Consider the following 25,227-nt stretch of genomic DNA (forward strand, 5'->3'; position numbering starts at 1 on the left):
AAAGATTTGAACTGTAGAAAGAAATGAACATATCTTCTAATAGGAAAATGCCTCAGTTCAATGTCCAGAATGACATTATAACCCATCTACACTCATCTGTTTCTTATTTCTCTATAAGAATGTTCAAAAAGGGTTATCCAAATATGTGATTCAATTTGCTCATACCTAGAGAAACTGTGTATGGAAAATTCATTTGTCAAGGAATAATCTAGACTACTTTATAAACTGAAATGAGTGATCAGAAGTGAAAAATAATGGCTTGAATTACATTTTTTCAAAACGGCAGCATTTAAGACTAATTTCAAAAAAAGGTTCTGTATTTTAAAACTTTATTGAAATGAACATTATTCAGTTTGTCTTTCTCAATATTGATATACAAAAAGCTGCAAAGAAATTTAGTGAATTACAATTCTGAAAACTGAATATTATGACATTAGGACATCTGAATTTTATGCATAATTCCATTTGTAAACAGCTTTATTTTGAAACAGAATAACGAAATAGTATGAAAAACTAGTTATTGCTAAAAGCTAAAGGAGTCAAGGCAGGATTCTGAACTGACCTGAATTACCAGAGCTGACAGTGATAACCAGGTGCAGAAGAAAAGGTATCAGATTTCTAGTTTTTAAAGTAACAAATTATTTTTAAATGTACTAATTGTAATACACATATATTTTTCTTATCACTTACTCTACTGTGTATGTCAAACGTTTATATCCACTATTCAAAAATTAAGACTGTCGACTCTATTTCTAGCAGTTAATTTTCTTACACTATACCTCCTTCATTCTTCTATGCCTGTCTTCTAGAGGTGTTTGATGTGGCAATCTTGCATCTACAGTTTAAATACCAAACTCAGGAACACTTAAAGATCTTTCACCATCTGGCCTCAACCTTTCCCAGTCTTATCTTCTGCCACTCTTTTCTTCCCTTGTCCCATTTCCTCTTCACCCCTCCCAATTTTGCTGCCAGTTTCAGTCTAAAACTGAATTCAGGGTTCCCTGAATCTGTTATGCTCTTTCATAATCTGGTCTTTGCATTACCTTTTCTCGCCACCTGAAAACCTTTCCTTCTTTATTGCCTGAAAATCTGCTCATCCTTCAAAACACTCATGTTTTCAACATTTGCCTCCCTCAGGTCAATCCCCATTCTTTTCTGTTCTTCCACTTTCTTTCTACTCATAGCTCTATCATAATTCATTAATATATTATAATTATTTGCTTACTTATCTGTCTGTATCATCTAGAAAAGGAGACATTTGTCTATCACATTTGAATACATGGCATTCAGATTCAAAGTCTTCTGTTGAATCAACGACTACCACTCAAATCCCAATTCTGTAACTCCCTGACTACATAAGCTTAAGCAAGTTAATTTCATCATTTTTAAAATGACACACTATAGCTAAATCATTACTTGAGTTGTTGTCAAGATTAAACATGTTTTTAAACTACCATAGTAATAACTGATTCTAGCAAGAATCATCAAAGGATGCTAAAACCATCAAGTGAAATTTGTGAGAGAGAACAGGATATTCCCAGTCTCGAATTACCACTCAACATACTTTTTTATTGTACTTTTTTGAACCAATAAAAAGGATACCTTAACCAAGTGATTAAACAAATATCATCAATAATGGAACAAACAGGCATCATGTGCCCCTTATGATGCACTGAGATACATCATCTATGAAGCATTCCTCTCAAAAATTGTTTAACCTGAATCTTGTAATAAGGAATGTACGTATCTTACTTAAGCAAAACAACTGGCATAGATTCTTTCAAATTGTCCATGTCATAAAAGAACCATCAACCTTATTTTTCCAGGAGAAAAAAAAACACTGAGAAACTATCAAGATCTAAATGATAACTAAATAAAATGAGTGATCCCTGACTATATCATGATTTTTTAAAAATGTGTTACCTAAAAAAACTTCTAGAGAACATTAAGATGACTATAGAAATCTGAATACAATGCTGTATGTTATTAGATAATAGTATTATACTGAAGTTAGATTTTCTGTTATAATCACAGTTATGTAGAAAAATGGCATTAATTTTAGAATATACATGCTGAAGTATTAAGGACTTTGTTATAATTTCTGCAACTAATTCTCATATGGTTCAACAAAATACATATATTTAAAGAAAGAAAGCAAATGTGACTAAATAGTAAAAATTGGTGAATCTAGGTAGAGAGTAAAAGAGTATATTGGTTGTTGCTCTAATATTTTTGCAACTTTTCCTTATGTTCGGAATATTTCAAAAATAAAACATTAAGAAAATTTTTTGAATAAACATTTAAATGAGAACGCAAGTCAAGCACTTAGCACAATACTGGCACAAGGTAAGTTACTATTATTGTTGTTGATTTTATCTTCCAAAACAGATTGTGATAGATCTAAGAAAATGTGGAAGTGATATCACAAGAATTGGATCAGAAACATGATACAGCATTCTCATTAGATTGGGCTGTGCCATAACAAACCTAGTACCATAAAAAATATTAGAACATCCCAAATCATGTAGGTTTAATCCACTTTTGGGTCTTTAAAAAAGTATGTCGTGAGCTTGTACTATATGCCAGTGCTTGTTCTAGGATCTGAGAATATCAGCAGCAGATAGAAACACCTGTCTTCATAGTACTTATAGTCTAATGAAGCAAAACAGTAAATGAAGCGAGACAGTCAATTACATAGTATGTTAGAAGTCACTGGTGCAATGGAGCAAAATCAAGCAGGAAAGGAGAATAAAGTCGGGGGAGGACTACAAAGTAAAATAAGTTGATCCTGAGAGACCTCACTGAGGTATCTCGGGCAAAACTTGGAGGCACCTAACAGAAGAGCGTCCAGGCGTCTGCCAGGCAAGGTCAAGGCTCGGTGAGGAGGTAAGGGGTTGGAAGAAGTGGCCTAGGAAGAGGCAGTTGAACAGTCGGAGATAGAAAGAGGCGAGGGGTAGACCACGTACCACGTATACCATCATAACGGCTTTGGCCTTTACCCCAAGGGATGTGGGGAGCCATCGCGGGTTTGTGAGCAAAACAGACATGATTCGAGTCACTCTGCACACCAGGCTCACTTTAACTGCTTCCCACCCAACTCTCTTGTTCCCAATTCCACCTTCTGTACCCTGGCCAGGTAACCTTCCAGTTGAAACTGAGACTGAACCATTTCCTAATGAAAAATCTATGTGGGGGAAAGAGGGGTGCTCAGGTGGGGCCAGCTCTGGCATGGAACATCTTTTCGCTTACAACTCCCCAATCTGCTCAGAGATAACCCACCCCGCCGGGGGGGACGCATGCAAAACAGAGAGGTCACACTCAACACGCAAACACACTCCTTCCCGCAGCCTCGCTGCAAACATCTGCCGGCGGCGCGTGGGGCCTGGCAAGCCGCTGCGAGGAGAGAACTCCGGTCGGCTGGGCCACCTCTCACTCACCCGCAGGTTCCCCTTGGTCCGCTGCTTGTTCTTCCCGCCCATGGTCGCGGTCTGAGCCGCACTCTCAGCCCGCAGCCCCTGGTTGACACTGCCGGGCCACGACTTCCGGCCCCGCTCGCCGGAAGTGTGTCCACTGGAACAGTTTCCCCCGGCCCTCCCCTTCCGCCTCCCACCCCGCCTGCCCTCCACCCAACTTCTGCCCCCGCCTCCCGCCGCGTCCTTGCCTATCTGCCGGCGTAAACGTCACAATTAGAGCCGGTATACACGGCACAACTAGAGCCACGCCTATCTGAGTGACGTCATTCCTGCCCAATAGAAAGCCAAGCATTGGATTCATCGCGCCAAATCCTTCCTTCCTTCGCTTTCCCGGAGCGAGAGATGTTCCTATGTCTGCGGGAAGAGGCGTGGGATGTGGCATAGAGAGACATTTTCACGCAGGAGTTTCAGTAGAATGATATGGTGGTAGTGGGGTGATAGGAAAATGTTCTACCTTTTAAAATGCAATCATCAACATCCTCTGAGTGTTTGTTAGAAATGCAGTTTGTCAGGCCCACTTCGGGACTATTAAATCAGATTCTGCATTTTTAGCAAGATTACCAGGCCTTGTTAAAATTTGAGAAGTAGTGCTTTGGGAAATATTCTCTCTTTGTTCGCATATCATAAGCGTTATGTGCACTTCCTGTAAAAAAGGGTAATGTGGCGGTCTATTAAAATTTGAAACGTGCAGTTCTCATACTTAATGATTTTCCTTCTGAGAATCACACAAGAGATACCTAAGCACATGCTGCCGACTACTGTCCCTTTCTCACGTCCACACACTCACTCTTATACTCAACTCCATGATACTGTGGTCCTGCAAACTATTCTTCCTTTATTCAACTGGCTTCCTGTTAGGTTCAGTAAACACGGTGACTAGGAGACTGAAACCAGAGGAAGGAGAAAATACTTCCTCCATTCTGTTAGCATCATCCTAGCAGCATCAGCAATTGCTTTAGGCAGTGATTGGTTTCACTCTCCCATCATTTTTAAAGCAATCAGAATCAGCTTTATCGCTCACCCCAGAGGGCCCAGCAGCAGCCAGGGAGGACCCTCCCCCTGAGAGGCCTGAGTCCTAACTCCATGAGGCTCGCTCCTCTGAGCTCTTAAGACAGCCAGTGGTGCTCCCTTCTCAGAAGTCAGAACCCCAACACCACCCGGTCCCTTCTTTGAACTCTGAAGGATTAGCAACGACCTGGCATCACCCTCCCTTCACAGATTTGAGCTGAGCCCCAGCTTTTCAGCCCCTCCCCCAAACTATTCCGATTACCTCAACCTCTTATTTCCTTCCTTTCCTAGCTTTTATAATCTCTTTTTTAACCAACCTTTCATATTAATATTTTTTCCTCTTTAAAAAAGTAGTGAAGTTTGTTTTCCTAATTGGACCCAATGGCAACACATTGGCAGAGTGAGCTTAAATGGAAGGCTCATTTTGCCCCTTTGCAGAATTTTTATGGGTTCAGGTCGTCCTAAGTAGTTGTGCGCATTGTTGGGGGTAGGGCAGGAACAAGAAGTAACATACCAGCACCTGTCTTTAAATGCTATTAAGTCTTGGTTGCTTTGCAGCTGTTATGCAATTTCAAAAATGACATATTGTTGGCTTTTCCTGATATTCTAATATGCAGCTTTCTTTAAAAAAAAAAATCTGTGTAACAGTTGTTTTTATGCAAGTGCTAAAAGTAATCAGTCCTTTTTTTGGTTGCATTTTATCAAATTAATATGGTCACAAGACTGACTTTGTGACTATATTGTGTATTTATGCTCAAGTTCAACTAATTTGGATTTGTGGGATTAATTTTAGAATTTTTACATTTTGTTTGTTTTACTTAAGAATACTATTATTTGTACAGGAATTACTTTTACAATTAAAAGTGGACATGTAGCCAGTTTCCTGCCCACAATTTTGTTTTCTATAGATCTTTTAATCTTTAAACATAACTTGATTTGGTACTAATAGTTTCTTTTAAAGATTTATCCTTATTTCTTTATGTTGTAAGATATATATATCGGATTAATACACTGACAAATTGTCATTGTGGAATAAATATATATACTGAACAGTTTTACATTTACGGATGTTTATATATCAAGTATAAAATGATTGGTAAAAGTCTAAGAAAGCTATATTGCTGATAGGTCTAACATTTAACTAGTTTCTTACAGCTTTTATTGTATTTCTTACATTATATAATGTAGACAAGACCATTTAACTTGCTGTTTTCTTTTCTGATGACTAATACTTTGATGCATTTTTGAAGGGATCTACTAATCAAGAGTTTGGAAAATCTGTACTTCTCTTGGTCACTATGTCAATAAACCGATATCTAAATTTGACAGGTCTATATCAGGGAAGAAAATTTGTAAAACTACGTACTGCATTCTATCTTTTTATGTTACACTTAAGATCTATGTATTTGTACATACCAATGCGTTTTTTATTAAAATAATGTACGAGGACTGAAAAGGTTTTAGCAGATTAGTCCTGCTATAAGTAATATGTGCACCATCTGGCCCCTTGGGTGGCCTCTAGGGATGTCAGATCCCATGCTCTGTGGAGTATTTCATCTAGAAGGAAATGGGGGAGTCAGAAAGTCTAGACAAACAGCTGGTCCATCTGGCTGTGTGGTGGCAACAGAGGAAGCATCTGTGTTTCCAAGGCAATTGACATGCAATGGGGAGGTGAGCCAGTAGGGAGAGAATCCGAAGAGGTACATAAGATTCATATCCAATATAGTATATCATTCTGATACTTATTTGTGTTTAACTAGCTTTATATTTAAGACCCATTCACATTGCTTTGTGAGTTCTACTTTATTCTTTCTCACTTCTACACAGTATTGCATAATGTGTACCATGTATGTCAGTATACTTACTGATTAATCATTTACTAATGGTCACATAGGTTGCCTCCAAGTTTTTACTAAGATAAGTGATGGATTGTATCCCTCCCAACCCCCAACCTCATTCCTCTAACCAAGTCTGACTCTTCAAGGAATACCCAACCCATAGCAGAGTACTAACCTGAGAGTCAGCAATTAGTAAATATTTAATTAGCACTTTGGGAACCGATTTATGGAAACTTCAAAAACCAGGCAGTGTGTTTATTTGACTCTAGATCAATTTGTTGAAACTAAATTTACAGAAAGCCATTTCCAGAATTAAAAAAAAATATATCAAAATCCAATTTGCTAAAAACAAATTCTCTAAATTATGAATTTGATGGATTGTCGAGGCCTATCAGAAAGTGTGAACTCTGCTCATGCCCCGGCCTTCTATGAGGCAAGCCCAGGGGCAGGGGCAGAGCATAAGTACACAAAGAGAGATGAACTGCAAACTGCATTTAAGAAAAACTTCACCTATTTGTGTATCAAATGGCTAGAGTAGATGCAAAACTAAAGCTTTGAAAAAGTCTATTTGGCAATCTAGCTTTACCTGATAGTAACAGGGACAGAATACAAATAAAACTGGTTATGTTTCCTAATAAGTTGTCTCGAGATAGGCAGGGGCTGGTGCTGGACCAGCGGCTCAACAACACGAGGACTGACAACTCTGTGGTTCTCTTGGCCCTTCTTCTCTCATGGTTGAAAAGACTGCTGCAGCTCCAGCCATCACCTCGGCGTCGTGGCAGAAAGAGGGAGAAGAGGTGCTCTAGCTGTAGCTATCGCTTTAATCTGGAAAGCAAAAGTTTTCCCCGACATTCCAAAGCCAAAGCAGTGTCCGAAGGCCACCATGGTTGGAAGAGAGGCTGGGAGAGCGAGTATTTAGCTTTTCCAGGTTCTTTAGTGGAGTCCAGTAAAGAAGAAAGGAGTTGGGAATGGGTGACAAGTTGTACCACCAACATTATCTAACTCAAATCAAATTAATTTCTCATTAAAAATTGGTAGCTTATATGTAAAGAAATTTGTCAACAATTTTAAGATTATAATTTAAAACTCAGTTGTTTTCAATCATGACATATATTTAACAGATACATTTCAGCTGTTCCACTTTTTCTTTTTTTTTTTCCTCCTAGCATTCTAGAATGGGACTAAAGTAAAATAACTTAATCTTTCAAGAAAGAGTGGAGACAAAATCAAAGGCAACAGTGACAAAATACTTTCAGTTAGTCCTCTACTCAGTTATTGTCCTTCCACACCAAAGAACATCTGGAAAACATCCCCACACCCTCTGGCATTTAAAAACTGATACAGCTGACCGAAGTCCATGTGGGTTCCTCTGGCTCCATTAACGTTGAACACTTTTTCTTCAAAAACTGAAAATTTTCTTTGTCTTCCCATTTCATCATTTGTACCATCAAAAGGAATGTCTTCCCGATGGCGAATCAAAATTCTCTTCCAGTTTAATTTTCTGAGTCTGAAAAAAAATTTTCAAAGTAGAAAATTTGAAACCCTGTTATGTATTCTAGAACACTAAGAAGTTATAAAACAGGTTTATCAATGCCTTTTCCTAGAAGTGAAGAAATCTACTTTTATCTCGGAGGGATTTATTTTAATCAAATATGATTCTGGTTGTAATCCCATCCACAAACTCATGTATTTCCATTATCATTGCCTCGTATCAGCAATTTTGAAATGTGGAAATTGCTGAATCTCTAACTCCTGGAGGGACTTCTCAGATGCTCATTTAAGATATCAGTAGAGAAATGAAATTAGAAATTCCCATGTTTCACGGGGTATAGACAGCCTACAGCATCACCAAGATGAGGGAAAAATCAGACCCACAGAAATGGAGGGGCTTGATTCAACATCTATTTACAGAATGTCTCCTATGTGCATTGTGCCCAGTGATGGAAGTGACGCTGACCATACGTGAGTTCTGTTTTATCCACTGACTTGAGAATGAATCCCCATAAGAGACAACCCCACTGAGATACTTATTTGTACATCTCTAGTATCTGATTTAGTTCTAAATTATTTGCACAGCGTATAAAATTTGTAAAAGCAAACCTTGACCAGAATTCTTCACAGGCACTTTGTGGGCCTTCTACACAAACAACTCCAGGTTTCCCAGGCATGCTAAACCCAGATAGGGAAAGTTCCTTCGCCCATTCTAGAATATCCTTTCTTTTGCATTTGTTGTAGATGTGATGGCTGTAGATCCAGAGTCTCGTGAGAATGAAATCAACTGGCCGGACGGTACTTCCTGGAGCGGGGGAAGGGGTAGTATCCCTGCTGACATAGCTGGAAGCGTGTTCTCTAATCCAGTCTGTGGCATTCAATATACAGACGTCTCCAAGACAATTCTTTTGCAGGTATGTGTTCAGATCTGTGTTCAGCTGAGTCTGCTGGGATCTACTCAATAATACTGATCTGATGGAAAAGATGTGGGATAAAAAGAATTAATTTTCCTAGAACAGAAAACAAACTCGAGAATGGCTTTTAATCTTAGATTAATTTTGGCCTCTAAAGTTGGCCAGTTTCTGTAACATACCTGACAGTAACTTCAGGCAGAACTGTGGGGTATTTAAAGGGAAGAATACAGGCCAGAGAAAATATCACCTGATCAAAACAAGAAGAAAAATGCCCTAAGTGCTGTTTTAAGTCTTGACATGTTTCAATTCTTCCAAAAGTAGAATTGAATTACCATTGCTTCCTCAGATACGTCCAGGTTCATATTGATGGTAAAGTAAACTTTTGAAGATCGCCCCTCCATTGTCCTCTTTTCGATACAATCTTTCAGTTCTGCTAAAGCCAGCTGGTCATTCACTATGAGCTCATCTTTACCAGGGAACATACTGGTTAGCAGGTCTAACTCAGAGAGCTGGGCCTCGGCCTGTTCAATCTCAATCATGTCTGGATATCTGTAAGTTTCTAAGGAAGTAAGAATAGGAGAGACAATTGACATATGCGACCTTGGGAGAACTCAATATATTAATATGGGTATTTATTAAAAATATATTTGGTTTCTTCATAAAACGTGAAATGTAATCAGAGGATCTTTCCCCATTATTCTGCTCTGTAATGTGTTGTAATATGTATGTGATAGATGTCATATGTTAAGGACCCAAAATATGGGACAATCCAATGAGAGCAATAAAACTCTAGTAATAACCAGGCACCAAATTCCTATGTATCTAGATAGTTGATCTGGCATCTTGAGCTACCACAATGAGCAATTTCACTAAAGTAGTCTAATTATGCAGTCAAAAGCCGTATCAATGACATTGCCAGGAGAGAGGCTATGACTGGTTACCTCGGAAACCCGGAATGAACAGAATAAGAAAGCTAATTATATGGATAGTTAATTTTTTCTTCTTAATGTTAAGTTTATTCATTTTTAAAAAACAGAAGAATGTGAAGAGAAAATAAAAGCTGCCAACAATCTCAAAGCTCAAGCAACCCGTTAATATTAAAAAATATATATATATACAAGGTTAGAAAATTGAAATTATAGAGGAAATTTTAAAAATAAAGATATAGTTACCTTCTGGTAGTCTCTTCCCCAACCTACCTAAACCCCCAATCCAAGGCAAAGAGTTTTTTGGGTTTTATATAAGAAAAAAATTTTAAATATTATACATACACATATATGGAAAATATATGCTGGTATAATGTGTAAATATACGTAGCAAGTTAGATATATAAACAAAATTAAACTGTATTCAAAGGGGATCATATATACATATTTCCCCCCACTTCCACCCCTCTTCCCCAGCTATATTTTGAAGATCTATTCACCACCAGCACATAGTTATCTATCTCATTCTTTCTAGAGGTTGACTTTCATATATAATCATGTAGATATCTCATAATTTATTTCATTCTTTACCTTGAACATTTGGGTTGCTTCCACATTTTTCCTATTGTAAACAATTCTATAATAGAGATTCTTCTTTATATATACAGTTTGGTGAACTGTGTGTGTGTATGTGAACACTGTATATACAAGGATAAGTTTCTAGAGGTGACATGTTAAAATGACAGGTATAGTATTTTAAATTTTGGTATATATTACCAAATTGCCTTCCAGAAAGTTGCCATATGGAAGTTTAAAATTTTTACATAGTCCTCTCATTTTTAAATAAAATTCTTAATACACAGTTTTTTTAATGGTGTTTTGTGTTAGTGTATGCATTTCAAACATGGTTTTAAGGACCTATGAGACTATATCAAAAGATCTACATTAATGTCATCAGAGTCCCAGAGAGGGGAAATGTGGCAGAGCTGAAAAAGTACTCAAAGAAATAATGGCTGAAAACTTCCCAAATTTGTCAAAAGATATAAATGAATTCAAGACGTTGAACATATCTCAAGCAGGATGAATTCCAAAGAAATCCATATCAAGACACATCATAGTCAAACTTCTAAAAACTAAAGAAAGGAGAAAAAATCTTGAAAGCATCAAGAGAGAAATGAACCTTAGCTATAATAGAAAACAATTTAAATAAAGTAATATTTCCCATCTGAAACCATGGAGGCCAGAAGGAAGAGGCATAATATTTTTCAACTGCTGAAAGCAAAGAACTATTGATATCCAGTGAAAATGTCCTTCAGGAATGAAGAGAAAATTATGACAGCCTAAGATGAATGAAACAACTATTAACAGTTGGCAAAATGTGGGAAGAAAGAAGGGAAGAATTTTTACTTTCCAATTTGCATGCTTCTACAGCATCAGAAGTTTCGTAATTAGCCTGCAGTATTTCTAAATTCAGCAGGAAAAAAGATGAGTTACACTTCTGAAAAGGATTTAAAAAAAGCTCAACACCTCCATTGCTATAAAGGAAAACATGGCTTACCTTCTCAAAGAGAATTTACTTTGTGAAATCAAACACCATCATTTAGGTTAATGGTGTCTTCTTAGAACTCTTTTCAGCTTTGGTAAGAAACTTTGAAGTATATTGAGCAGCTACTATATTTAGAGCTTCATCCATCATTTCTTCCGGGAGGTTTCTATTTAGTTGATGATCAGGACATATATCTAATACGATCTAGAACAATATAGAGAAAAAGACTAAGCGTAAAATGACCAGTATAGGTATCTGTGAGGCAGGAGAGCACAGAAAAATAGCATAGACTTGAACTTGTCCCTCACAACACCAACTACCAAGGCCTAATATAGGGGCTTATGATTTGGATTATTTTCTCTTGTGCTAGTTACTTTCTATTTGTCCCCTAAACCCATTCTTAGCCTTTCTATTCCCTGCTCTAGACTCTGGACAGCTGACCTCCATGATGTAAAGCACCAGACTCTTCTGCCTTTCCTGAGGTTTGGTTCAGCCAATGCTCTGGCAGGAAGTAGGAGGATGGGGGGAGAAAGAATCCACAGTATTTCTTCACTACTCTTGTGCTTTGGTGGGATTCTGACGATGGCTGTGACCCCCTGAAGACCCCATCTTCTGCAGGCAGCCCCTCTTCCTCAGCTCCAGCAGACCTTTGAGGCCCGGGAGTAGTCATGCAGTGTTCCTTTAAACCTGGCCACATCTCCGTAAACAGCCCCTTTATTAAACAGTTTCTGCAAAGTTTCAAAGTTGAGTATGTGTCTGTTTCCTTCCAGAACCTCTTACCTGGACTTCGGCTCTAATGTCTCTCAATCAACTCAAGCTCACGTTGTCATTATACTGATTATATGCAGTGTTTAGTAGGTGTATACTGAGACGAGCAGTGAGTACCAACTATGTATTAGAAAAAAGTTCACATATCCGACGACTGGGCAATAGTGTTGCAATCTGAGGAGGAGGAATCCTGGCCTGTTAGAGTCTCACAGACGAAGGCAAGCTAGCTGATGACTCTGAAGGCTACCCAGATTCAGAAGCACGAAAGGCCAGCGCATCGAGAGCAGATCCTTCTCCCAAAGGCTGCCTCGGATGATCCATTAACACAAGCCCTCTAGGAGCATGTCTCTCTCTTTATTCAAGTTTTGTTTCATCCAACATGGTTGGAGCATTTCTTTAATGTCAGATATGGTATTTGGTCATTTATTTGTCAAATTATTTTCGTAGATGAGATTTAAGTCCAAGAAAAGAAATCTTTAAGAGAATTCTCAGACAAGATTTCAATGAGTGCTGTACGAACGTAGAATGAAACTCGAGTTTTCCGAGCGGAATCGTTTTTTTCCTCACCCGGGCGCCGGTGCCATCGCACCTAACAACTGACTAGACCTTGTGCGTGTGGCGGGAAATGGGGTGGGGTTGGGGGTTGGGGGGTGGTGGTGGCCATATGTGAGGGGGCAAGAAATGCCGAAGCCGGCTCTAACCAACGAGCGGCGCGCAGTGCCGAGAAGGCGGTGCCACAACGTCGCCAAGTTCCCATAAGGTGGAACCGGCTGCTGCTGCGACCGCCTCCCCGCCCCCAGTCCTGCTGGGCGCCAGTGGACAGAAAACTCACCTTGAGCCACGGCCCCCCTCGATGCAGTAACCCCGTGTTTCCTGTCTGAATGGACAGCTCAGCTCTCTCCCAGAGGCGTTCTCAGAGCTCTAGGACCAGGACCCCCGAAGACCACTTCAGCCGCGCGACCTAGGGGAAGTGCGATCCGCCCCCTCCGCTCCGGGCGCCTGCGCGCTGGTCCCGGAAACCCGAGCCGCGGCGACCTTTGTCGCGGGGCGTGGCGGACGCGTGGGATTCCTTGGCCAACCACGTTTTTTCAGTCGCAGTTTTTATTTTCCCCACTGGCATTTGACAGCTGCTGCCACTGTCAAGGATGAGTATAGCCAGCACTGGTTCCTGGGTCAAGGAGTGGTCCATTAAAGAACGCTCCTCTTGGTATAGCGCTGATGGGGATACGGTAGGTAGCAGTGGGGGGTCTCATAGTCTGCATTCCTGAACTCTTCCCACGCAGTAGCGATCCTACTGGTCCCTAACCAACAAGGCAATAGGAAGAGAAGAAAGTGGATGGTGGCCGTGGCGACCTTAGGAAGGATCCTGTGCACCCACAGAAATTTATCTCGGCTAAGAAAAAGACGATTTGAAGGCGATTAAGTACGAGAGTAATTACAAATGTTTTTCTTCACAGTCTAAATATATGCAATGCACTTTTCTTTGTGTTACATATTAACTTTAGAAATCAATAAGATACTTTGTAAACACTAATATTTGTTAGTATAGGTTACTGTTGCTAACTTCTACAATTTTTTTTTTTTTTTTTAAAAAATAAGATTGGCGCCTGGGTCTTTACAGCTGCATCTTCTACTTGATGTTTTGTATGTATTTTTTCAATGTTGTTAAGTAATCTGCTTTTCTTCTCCAACTTTTATGAAAAATTTCAAGCATACATCGAAGTTGAGAGAATTTTACAGTGAAGCAGTGGAGCAATTCTCAAGAGAAGGGGGTGTAGTTTTTGTTCCCCAGGGAACATTTCATAATGTCTGAAGATATTTTGGGTTTTCACAACTGGAGGGTTGCCTCTGGCATCTAATAAGTAGAGCCTAGGGATTCTGCTCAACTTCCTACAATACCATGATGTCCCCCTACAACAAAGAATTTGCTGGTTCAAAATGTCCATAGTGCTGATGTTAAATTGACCTAAACAATATCATAACATTTTACTGGTTTTGTCATGTCTAATCCACTCATCAATCCGTTTTGATACATTTCGAAGGAAATTGCAGACATTGGTATACTTATCTCTAAGTACTTCAGCATGCATAACAGTATTCAAATTTACCTTTTTTGAGGTACAAATGAAATGCATCTTAAATGTATATTTTCTGAGTTTTGACACATGCATACACCTGTGTAACTCAAACCCTATTAAGATACAGAACATTACCAGAACATTACCCAGGAAGTGCCTTTATGATCTTTCCCAGGTAGTCTCTAGCCAACACCCCAAGAGGATACCATTGTTGTGGTTTCTTCACACCATAATTAGATTCGCCTGTCCTAGAACTTCATATGGATGGAATTATACAGTAGGTACTTTTATGTAAAGCTTCTTTCAGAATATTTTAGAGTCATCCATGTTCTTGTATCAGCAGTTGCTTTTTATTGCTTAGTAGTATTTCATCGTGTGACTATATCACAGTTTTTGCATTCTTTTGATGAAAATGTGGCTGTTTCCAGTTTTTTGGCTTATTGCAAATAAGGCTGCTATGAACATTCTTATACAGGCATTTCATTTCTAATAACTATTTCTTCAGTAAGTATTCATAAGCACTTAATATGTTCCAGACACTTCTCAGTATTAGAGATATAGCAATGAACAAGACAAGATGTCCCATCTTTCAAAGAGCTTACACTCACGCAGTTCTGTGTATGGGAGCGTGGAGATAAATGTATAGGTAAATATGAAAAGAAAATTACCAGATAGTGATAATTCATGGGCAGAGAAGTAGAATAAAGTGAGGTGAGTGATTGGGTAGCTATGTTACTTAGGTTGTCCAGCCAATTTCTCTGTGAGACAGTGACTCTGAAGTTGTGAACATTATTACAATAAGACCAACCACAGAAGATCAAGGGGAACAGCGTTCCAGGCAGAGGAAGCAAGTAGTATAATGCCATAAGGCTGTTTTAGAATAGGAAAAAAAAAAAAAAAAAGCCTGTGTGCTGGATGAAGATAGCTTAAAAGAATTATATAAGCAATAAAGAGCAAGAAAGCTCCCCCTGTCCTCCATGTAACTATCTTTATTCTGGCCAATTCAACAGATTAGGATGCCACTTTCTCAATCTATTTTTACCCGATTACTAATAAGGATATTTCTTCATATCTTTTATGACCAATTATTCTTTTATTGTGAATTACCTGCTTATATCCCTTGCCTATTTCTCTTTTGGCATCTGCACCCTTTTTTTCCCAGCGATTATTGTGTTTTCTGTGTAAAACTAAACTCCAGGGCGGTGAGGCCCGTTTATTTCATTCCCTTCACAAAGATCTTGGTACAAACATATTCTGAACAAGTGAACAGTAAATGTTTGAAAATTTTACCCTCTGTCTGCAAGGTTAGTTCAAGACAATGTCTATACTCAATTTTAGAAGTCGATTGGACAGAAGTAGGGGAACCGCGTGAAATGTGAATGCCCCCCTCTTAGCTGGAATTCTGATGTAACTTGTTTGAGTAAGGTAACCATCCAGGAGACACCAAACCTCGGCCCACCACCTGGTACCCATACTTCAGAAGCATTTAAATAACCCCTTCGTTGCGTCCCAGCGAGCGCACCTCATGTACAGCCAGACTCCTGGGCGCTGCTGCGTCAGGAGCCGTGCGCAGGCATCGATTACCCAGAGTCAGCCCCGGGGAACCCTGGGGCCAAGGCGACTTCCCATAATGCCTCGGACCGGAAGTTGTTGCTTTCTAGTTGTCACTCTGCCTTCGGCTCTGTCGCTTTTTACTCGTCACCGGGAGGAAAACGGAGCGGACGGGCCAGCCCAAACGCCCATTAGGCGATGCAGTTATGGGTGCTGTCGCCGTGGGTGAGTTCTGGTCCCAGTGACTCGCAGTCACCGCTTGGATGGCTTCTTGTGCTCCGAGAGGCCGAATTCCCGGCCCTGGCCTCGTTCTCTTCGCGAAGGCCGCTCTTCCTTAAGCACGTTACCCGGCCTCGGCCCGGTACGGCGTTCTCATTGGCTTCATGTCCTGTCGCTTCCAGGAGCTGGCCAATGAGTTGTCGGTGCTGGCGCCCAGCTCGACCTGGTGGACCCCGAGGTTCCCCCTGGGTGCGGAGCAGTTGGAAGGAAAGGGGGGGTGTGGTGGGCGCTGCGCGATTTGGGGCGCCCTACGGGCTGGAGCTGGGTTTGCTGCCGCGTCCATGTGGTGGTTGGTAGAAGAACAGGATCTGTCACCTAACCGATTCAAGGCTCCTAGGGTAGGACAGATCTGCGCAAAACTTGAAAGCTGTGTTTTAAGACTCGCTGCCAAAGTTTTCCGAACGCTTGCATTTTTAATGGAACCAAGCAGGCATGGGAAGACGGGGGGGACATCGAGGGAAGGGAACTGGAATTATATGAGAGCCAGCAAGACCAGCTTTGATTGAAGTTTTGTGTGGACTCCTGCAAAAGAGTAATTTGGCTAAGAAGCTAATTCTCCTTTGAAGAATAGCCTGAAAAACTTAATATGAGTTACTGATGTTTAATAGCTAATGGTATTTCTCATGACTCATTAGATGCCCTTTGTAGTTGTCAAAATTTTATTGGAGCTCTTTCCACAGCATTGAAGTGACTCCCCTACTGTCCTCTGCCTGCAGCAATTACAGTTCGTCTTTCAAGTTTCACTTTGGAGTCTGGGCCACTGCAGTTCTCAAACCAGATTTGCTAGTGCTGTCTTCACTACTACAGACTTCTTCATTCTTTACCTTTTTCTTTTTCACGGGAACTTGGTCGCTTCATTCTTATGTACATATCTTTGCACCTTGTAATCATCCTTTGTACGTCAGGTACTATTCTCTTTTTCCATTTCCAGCAAGAAGTAATTCTTGAGGACATACTATGTACTTACACTATTTTAAATGCTATAGGTAATTTAGAAGTAATGCCTAAAACCAGTTCTTTCTCCTAGAACTTTAGATTCCAGATAGAGAAATAACACGTGTTCAGGTTAAAGACCTCCGAGCTAGAGGTGGGGGCGGGAAAGGTGCTTTGGAGTGGAGGATACTAAAGAGACTGGCTCAATTGGCATGGAAAGAGTGGTGGTCTTGGAAAAGAAAGATATGCCGTTTTAGTTCTCTCTCTGACACTTTCATCATTTCTTTCTTGAGTTTCCTCCTTTACCGAAATGCTCTCTTTAAGGGGGTGTTGTAGAAAGCAAATGAGATAGGGCTTTGAAGATCAAAAGCACCATATAATTAAATTTCAGTGGTTCTTTTAAGAATTAATGACAGTCAGGATTGCCTGAGCATTGGGGACAGTTTATAAAGGACCATGAGTGCAAGACTGAGGACTGTGGACTGGAAAACTATTAAAGGCTTTCAATCAGAGTGATGTGATGGCAAGTATATCTGATGCTAGAATGCAGCATAGATTAGAGGGAGTTTGATGGGAGGCAAGAACTTGGGTGCTATATTTTCCTCCTAAAATCTACAATTCTAGATAAGATATGTTAAATGTTATCTTTAGGTTGAGAAAAAGTACATAAAATATACCTTGTTTTATACGTACTTATATACTTTGTATTCTTTTGTTGTTTATTTACCTTGTAAACGTGGAAACTTGTTAACATTTTAGGTTATCTTTGAAAAGGTTAACAATTACTTGATGTGGCACTCATTTTTCATACAGACCTTTTTGAATTACCTTTAATTACACTAACCCATTAAGAACTAAAAAAGGAATGCTAAGACTCTAAGATAGGGCAGGGTGAGAGACAACTAAGTGTGAGAATTAATTGAGAAGTGTTTTCAAAACATATGTTCCAAGTCTTTCCACTTATGTAATCAGAATTTTAATAAACATTCCAGGTCAAATAACTATTAAAGACATTTAAGTGATTTTGACACTAAGTTATTATTATAATGTGTGTTAAATGCAACTTTTCAAAATCATTACTATTATTTAAAGTTAGGTAGACCTGTATGTACTTTCAGCCCTTTTCATATTTACTAGTTTTGGATTGTTGACTAAAGACGTGAAGATCTGATGTGCAGCTAGGTTTGTCACAGTATTCCAAATTGATTTGCCAATAATATAATGTAAATAGTTGAGAATGCTATTATAATGAATTCTCAGCTAATATCCATAGGAAATCCTCATGTGGAAAATACAAAACAGTGTATCACTTTTTGTATTTTGGCTTTGAAATTATTTTGCAAATTTTCTAACTCCCTTTAGGAGTTTACTTTCAGAATTATTTTAAATTTTTCTTAGAGAAATGATCAGTTTCACTTGCATAGACTACAGAACTACGAAAAGTAGTTTAAAAGGAAAGGAAATCATCTGAGTTTTAAATGTACCACCAGCATTTCTCATTTATGTAGTGAGTTGAATTCTAAGTAGTGTAAAGTGCTGAGACTTTTCAAGATCTGTGTAAGAAGACCTAGGTTCTCTTCTGACCTTTACATGTATTGAAAACTTCTTAACCTTACTAAGAATCAGTTTCTTAAGCTATGAAGCACAGGAATATAATCCTATCTATTCTATCTAACTCAAGAGTTTTTATCAAAAACTAGAAGATATATGTGAATGGACTTTATAAAGTGTGATAGACATGCAAAATATATGTGTCTGAGTTATATTACTATCTCAGAGAACTATAAAACAAACTTTATTTTTGTCAAGCTAACTGTATCATGTTTTCTAGATTGTTATTTTGGGTCAGTAAGTAATCCATGAAGTGCCAACATGGGAAAGAAACGGACGAAGGGAAAAACTGTTCCAATTGATGATTCTTCTGAATCTTTAGGTACATTTCACCAATTCAACCTTTAAAATGATGTTTATATCCCTAAATAGACATCTATTTTAATGTGTGAAAATGGGATCAAAGTGTATTTTATATTCTGTAATTTACATTTCAACTTAATGTTTATATCTACGTGTCATTTAATAGTCTTCAAGTTTTTAATAGCATTGATGTAAAAGACCATGAGTTTGTATTGTGTTATTTATTTAGGTAATCTATTGTTATGAATTTAAGTTACCTTTAACTTTTCAGTTTTGAATGGAGCAATAGTAAACATTTTTTGTAGTTACATCTCTGCACAAATCCAGTTGTCTTCTTAGTACAGGTTCTAGAAGTAGAATTGCTAAATTCATGTTATAAATGTTTTCATGGCTCTTTTGGTTCTACTGCCAAATTGCCTTTCAGAAATGTTTTACTAACTCACAGGCCCCCTAGCAGCATAATCAAGTGCCTGTTTCCTTTAACCGTTATCAATACTGATTAATACCATTTGTAAAAATCTTTGCTGATTTGCTAGTTGAAAAAGGCTATCTTTTTATTTTATTTTACTTTTTTTGACTACTTCTTGGGATTTAGTAGTTTTTCACATGATCTATTTGCATTTATATTCTCTTGGTGCAAGTTCACCAGACAGAAAGTTAATTGTGCCACTAGACTAGTTTCTAAGCCTCCAAGATCCCTGAGACAACCAAAGCCCTTTAGAGTGGCTTGCAGAGCACTGCTGGTCCCAACAGCATCTTCAGTCTCAGGTCCAGCCTTTTTCTTTTTTTTTTTAGGCGAGGCAACCTTTGGTTGACCTCACATATTGCAGGGACCTTGTCAGCTTACAATCCCATATTTATTTTATTTATTTTTATTTTTTATTTTTTTACGCCTGGTCTTTCTAGGTGGTCTCCCATCCAAGTACTAACCAGGCCTGACCCTGCTTAGCTTCTGAGATCAGATGGGATCGGGCTTGTTCAGGGTGGCATGGCCGTAGACCAGCTTGTTTTTATACACACGTGACTGCCATTCTGAGGAGAAAGCCTGCACTTTTACATTTCATGCCTCCATGCCTGTGTTCCTGGGATACATCCTTTCAGATAGTTTTTACTCTGTGGTAGATGCCAGTGAACCTAAAAGTGGGTTCTTCTTTGAAATCCTAAAAGAAGGACTTCAAAAAAAAAAAAGCAAAATTTCAAATTTCTATAAAAATCTCTTTCTCACATAATCATCTCATTATATTGAAATATGAAGCAAAAATTTAAGTTTTCAGATCATCTAATAATTTGTGTACAGAGTAAATTCATTTTTAAAGGTCAGATGAAGAATAGGTTTTGAGATCATCTGAAGAAAGCTGTATTTTACCTCATGTACTCCTTTATTGTTTGTTTTGATAGAACCTATGTGCAGACATATTAGAAAAGGATTGGAACAAGGTAATTTGAAAAAGGCTTTAGTGAATGTGGAATGGAATATTTGCCAAGATTGTAAGACGGACAATAAAGTAAAAGATAAAACTGAAGAAGAAGCGGAAGAAAATCCTTCAGTTTGGCTATGTCTTAAATGTGGCCATCAGGTATGCTTAGATTTTAATCTATAAGGGATTTTATAAAACTTTTTGAATTGTTTTAGAAGGTATTACTTAAGTACAATATGGGTAACTAGGAGGCCAGCTGGCACAGGTCATGTGTCCCTGGGGAACAGATGCTGAGATTGAAATTTGTGAGATTTAGGTGGTTTAACTATGGAGTATTCTCACTGTGTTTTCATCAGGAAAACTGTGAGGGAAGCACGATTAGGCAGAGGGAGAAGTTGAACAAAGAGATAGTGCTACAGGCCCCAGCTAATCTCACAATGACCTCTGGCTTTCAGGGATGTCCTCAGCTGAGGCAAGAGGCCAGGCCTTTGTATTTATGGGTAGACCAGTCATTGGATGTGGACTGTCCTTGGCCGAGGTGTGGGTGGTGGGGGTGGGGGAGTGGGAGGTGGTTACGGCGGGTGTGAGGGACTGACCATGGCCAAGGCAGCTCCCTTCCACTGAGGATAATTCTTGGGGATGGATAGACTGAGCTGTGAGCTATGTGCTGTCAGTAGGCCACATTCCTGGCAGTTGCGGGAAGGAGTACCTTGGTCATGGGGGTGGGGGCCATCTGGGTGGCAGAACAGCTCACAGGTATGCCAAGGTACTAAATAAAGGTCAGGGCCTCTTAGTCACTCTCGGTTTGGTGGAAAGTAGGCTACTAGCCAGTCCTGTCATGAAGCTTGAAGATGAGGCAGAGAGCCTTTTTTTATTATTTTCTTTTAAATTAAAATTTTATTGCGATAATTATAGATTCACGTGCAGTATAAGAAATAATACAGAGATATCTCTATACACTTTGCCCAGTTTCTCCCAGTGGTAACATTTTACAAAGCTGTTGTATAATATCGCAACCAGTATGTTAACATTGATACATCCCAACAATCTTAATCAGATCTCCCCAGTTTTACTTTTCTTTTATTGTGTGTGTATGTGTGTTGTGCGTGTGCATGCATGTGTGTATATGTATTAAGTCTGTACAATTTTGTCACCTCTATGTCCACCACCACAGTCAAGATACTGAGTAGTTACATCACATGGATCTCATGTTGTCCTTTATAATCATCCCTGCTTCTCTACTGCCATCCCTTCCCCTAGCCCCTGGCAACCACAAAACTGTTCTCTATTTCTAAAATTCTGTCATTTAAAAACTATTATGTAAAGGGAACCATACAGTATACAACATTTGAGGATTGGCTCTTTTCACTTAGCATAATCACCAAAGATTCATCCAAGTCATGTATTATCAACAGTTTCTTTTTTTTATTGCTAAGTAGTACTTTATGGTATAGATATACCACTGTTTAACTATTCACCTTTTGCAGGATATCTGGGCTGATCCATTTTGGGGCAGTTACAAATAAAGCTGCTACAAACATTTATGTACAAATTTTTGTTTGAATTTAAGATTTTATTTCTCTGAGGAAAATGTCCAAATATGCAATTGCTGGGTCATATGATAATTAAATGCTTAATTAATGCTTTTTAAGAACCTGCCAAACTATTTCCAGAGTGGCTGTACCATTCTATATTCAGATCAGCATTGTACGAGTGATTTACTTTTTCTGTATCCTTGCCAGCATTTAGTATTATAACAGCTTTTTATTTTAGCCATTCTGATAGGTGAATGGTGATATTATTGTCAGGCAATTAAATTTATATGAAGAATATATTTATTATGTGTATTTGAAAGGTTTTCATTGAACTTCTTAATTACCCATGGTAAGCATGAATTTATTTGGTACTTCAAATTTTCCAGAATACATTTCTTATTATAAGTTTTATTTATTTTGCTACCTTTTTAATTCCTAACATCAATATTAACTGTTAACTTTTATTCTGTTATAGTTATTATTGGCACTGTTGGCAAGTAATTCTCAATTATTGTCTTAAGACAGCTCATCTCATTCTTATGTTTCAAATCATCTCAAATGGTGTTATAATTTTTTAAATTAATATTTAATTCATTTTAGAATCAAATATTGAGTGATAAATCAGTACTGTTTGCTACCATAGGTAAAGGATTAGAAGTCATTGATAAATATTTCCCCTCCAAAGTATATTTTTGGCTACAGTAGAAATAGGACTACTTATTACAGTGTAGTCCAAGAGGGTTGGTGGCTAGTTCAGTTAGTTACACAATGGAGATCTATTTCTTAGCAGCGATTTAACCAGCTGCAGGCAGAAAATCTGGTCATGTTCTTTTATGAATAAGCCTACACATCTTATAGGTAAAAAGCTTTCATTTACTTGTTCAATGAATATTGACTTCCTTCCATTTGCTAGATTTTTGTTTTTGTTTTTGTTTTTTTGATAATATATTAATTTGTTTTTGTGCCTTTTGGATTTATAGTCCAAGGGAGAAATGATAGAGAAAGTAACAACTTTAAGGTAGAAAATAAAGAATGCCATCAGGAATGTATACCATGTTTGGTAGGACTGTGTTTACAGAAAGAATGTGATGTTGTCTCATCCTGAGAGGAGCTAGCCTGTGAACAAGATCCTGAAGACTGGGTACAATTTGATCAGTGGCAGTCATGGTAAAGGATTCCAAGACACATGGAATAATGTGAACAGAACTGTGTTGTTGTGAAAGTGCTGAGTGCGTTTACCTGATAGATGGTGTGTGAACAGGTGAATTATGGGAGTTAACCCCGTAAAGGTAGATTGGCATCAGAGAGGAATCAGGTTTATCAATTAGGAGTTTAAGAGCAACTTATAATTTTTGAATTGAGTGTATGAACAGCACTTTGTTTTAGGAACATTAAACTGAAAAAAAAATGTGTGTGAAGAAAGAGGTTGAAATTAAGAAAATATTTAGGAAGCTGATAGGAGTACAAAGTAGACCTAGTTAATGACAGAATTAATACGGTTTAGTTAGGACGGGAAAAGGCAGATCAGAGAGGAAGGAAGCGTACGTTCCTAAATATCTTCTTCCTTAGGTGGCAGTGTCAGTTGCCTATTCATATTTTAAGATTTAATTCTCTTTAGAGTCTAATATTTTATTTTCAAAATTGTAAGAATGGTAGAATTTCTTCAGCCACTTCTTTGTTCATTACAGATTATGAACTCTTTCCTCTTTTGGTGAATTTTTGTGGCTTTGAGATTTGTGATTGTAATTTTCCAGGGCTGCGGCAGAAATTCTCAGGAGCAGCACGCTTTGAAGCACTATATGACACCAAGGTCTGAACCTCATTGTCTGGTTCTTAGTTTGGACAACTGGAGTGTATGGTGAGTTTCACCTCCTCTGCTCATTGACTGGAAATTATTTAAAATATTGGAGAATGGAGGCATTTGTAATGTTTAAGGAGCAAGAAAGTTGAAATGTTTGTATTTGTTTAAATACCATTACTTTTAGAAGGCTAGATAGAGAACGTGGTGTTATGAGAAGCTTTTGCTTAGTATTGTACAAATACAAACATTGTAGCATGTAGAAAACTTAGGAATTTTCACCCTTTTTTTTTTTTTTGCTTGTGACACCATGTATGGGGTGGATTGTTATTAGTTTAAAAGTTGAGACACTAAGAACAAATTCCAGATAAACTGAGAATTTAGTAAAATTTTAGCAATGAATTTTCATGAAAATAAATGTCAGGCTGATATATGTATTTCCTATATTTTAACGTCATTAAAACAAATTTCCACATCTTTAAAAATCATTTACACAGCAGTGTTCACTGAATATCATCTGTCAATTATAAAATTTGATAATTTTGATGACGTAGGCCTAATTTTTGAAATATGTATAGAAAAAACTTTTGACTTTAATGTTATAAATACCCATTTCAGTAAAATGTTTGTTTTTTTCACAATATTTATATGTAGCCATAATTTGAGTTAATCTTACGAATAGTAAACCAGAGTTAATATGGATAGTCTTCTTTAAGAGAACATCAAAGGTTTATTTTCACTTTTTCTAGCAGAATAATTCAGTGATTACCCACCTCGGGTTCCAGGAGTTATCATTTGTCGCCTCTTTTGGTTGTCAGTCTGTCACTTTTCTTCTCTGTGGTCTTTGGGGACGCAGGTGTTACCTATGTGATGAGGAGGTCCAGTATTGTAGTTCAAACCGACTGGGTCAGGTGGTTGATTACATTAGAAAACAAGCCGGTATTGCAACTCCAAAATCAGGTAAAAATATCATTTTTCTTAATACATACTGTACTGTTGATTTATATATCTGCTGATATCTAGATTATTTTACTGTACTACCCATTACATATAGCTCAATAACATTAATTGTGGTTGATTTCAAACTATGAAACTATTTTTCATTAAGAATGTAACACAGTGAGAATGTAGGTAATTCTAAATCATTAGAATTAAAAGAGAATCTGAGAAATAATCTAGTCATATGAGATGAAGAGTCTGAACTAAGTAGTGAGCAGTAACACCTGGTCCCTACACAGGGGCTTAAGATAGACCTGCCTTATACTGAATTTACTTTTGTTATTTTTGTTTGGATGAAATTAAAGTATTTGTAACTCCTTCAAAAGGCCAGATACTTCTCAGGTATTTTTCACGCATAATTAAATTAATTGGGTTGACATGTATCGTCAGTGTTAAGCTTGCTTAGATTTTTGTGGTCACGGAAGTATCTTTGGCAGAGCCAGAATTTTTTGTTCCTAACTTCAGGATTCGTTTTTGACCCACAGAATTCATTTAAAAATTTATTTTATGTCCACATTCTTTACTTGATTGCTTTACATTCCAATTTTACAAGGTAAGATATGCTCATTTATAAAAAAAACTTTCGTACATTAAAAAAGTGTTTATGCTAAAGCATATCCTGTTTGGTTTCATTTGTCAAACTAATGCTTACATCAGTTCTGAATTTTTTTTTATTTTTTCTTTCTTGATGGTAACATATTTATTAAAAAACATTTTTAAATCAAACAGGTGGAAAATAATGATATTAGGTAAAATTC

The 25,227-nt window shown here is 38.0% G+C and overlaps 3 protein-coding genes and 1 pseudogene across 9 annotated transcripts in view; 1 reads left to right on the plus strand and 3 right to left on the minus strand.

Annotated features, from left to right (window-relative positions):
- Positions 1-3,584, minus strand: part of LTN1 (listerin E3 ubiquitin protein ligase 1) — a 47,792-nt gene extending 44,208 nt beyond the window's left edge. Inside the window, exon 1 of the mRNA XM_039857710.1 lies at positions 3,438-3,584. Within this exon, the coding sequence (XP_039713644.1) occupies positions 3,438-3,479 (42 nt within the window). The 5' untranslated portion in view covers positions 3,480-3,584. The remainder of the gene's footprint in view (positions 1-3,437) is intronic.
- A 2,681-nt stretch (positions 3,585-6,265) lies between these two features.
- RWDD2B (RWD domain containing 2B) lies at positions 6,266-12,962 on the minus strand. 2 transcript variants are annotated; one of them, XM_039857859.1, is made up of 6 exons: positions 12,797-12,962; positions 11,209-11,400; positions 9,057-9,283; positions 8,904-8,971; positions 8,420-8,782; positions 6,266-7,826 (listed from the first exon to the last, which is right to left on the minus strand). In XM_039857859.1, exons 3-6 carry the CDS (start codon positions 9,261-9,263, stop codon positions 7,592-7,594), a joined length of 873 nt encoding a protein of 290 aa, XP_039713793.1. In that variant the 5' UTR covers positions 9,264-9,283; positions 11,209-11,400; positions 12,797-12,962; the 3' UTR covers positions 6,266-7,591. The 2 variants fall into 2 exon arrangements, with proteins under 2 accessions (XP_039713793.1, XP_039713794.1); XM_039857860.1 differs by lacking the exon at positions 12,797-12,962 and adding an exon at positions 11,977-12,280.
- Positions 12,963-13,035: 73 nt separating this feature from the next.
- Positions 13,036-25,227, plus strand: part of USP16 (ubiquitin specific peptidase 16) — a 28,292-nt gene continuing 16,100 nt past the window's right edge. For 2 of the 6 annotated variants that reach the window (XM_039857852.1, XM_039857857.1), the window contains exons 1-5: positions 15,662-15,818; positions 18,637-18,738; positions 20,118-20,296; positions 23,427-23,530; positions 24,327-24,430. In XM_039857852.1, coding sequence (XP_039713786.1) covers positions 18,678-18,738; positions 20,118-20,296; positions 23,427-23,530; positions 24,327-24,430 — 448 coding nt within the window. In that variant the 5' untranslated portion in view covers positions 15,662-15,818; positions 18,637-18,677. Of the gene's footprint in view, positions 13,194-13,252; positions 13,388-15,661; positions 15,819-15,976; positions 16,211-17,305; positions 17,329-18,636; positions 18,739-20,117; positions 20,297-23,426; positions 23,531-24,326; positions 24,431-25,227 lie in introns of those variants that run through there. The other 4 variants (XM_039857855.1, XM_039857856.1, XM_039857853.1 and 1 more) reach the window with 4 other exon arrangements.
- Positions 19,604-19,719, minus strand: LOC120599184 (uncharacterized; annotated as a pseudogene).

The sequence above is a fragment of the Pteropus medius genome, unplaced genomic scaffold (genome assembly GCF_902729225.1).
Source record: "Pteropus medius unplaced genomic scaffold, Ma_sr-lr_union100, whole genome shotgun sequence".
NCBI classification, from domain to species: domain Eukaryota; kingdom Metazoa; phylum Chordata; class Mammalia; order Chiroptera; family Pteropodidae; genus Pteropus; species Pteropus medius.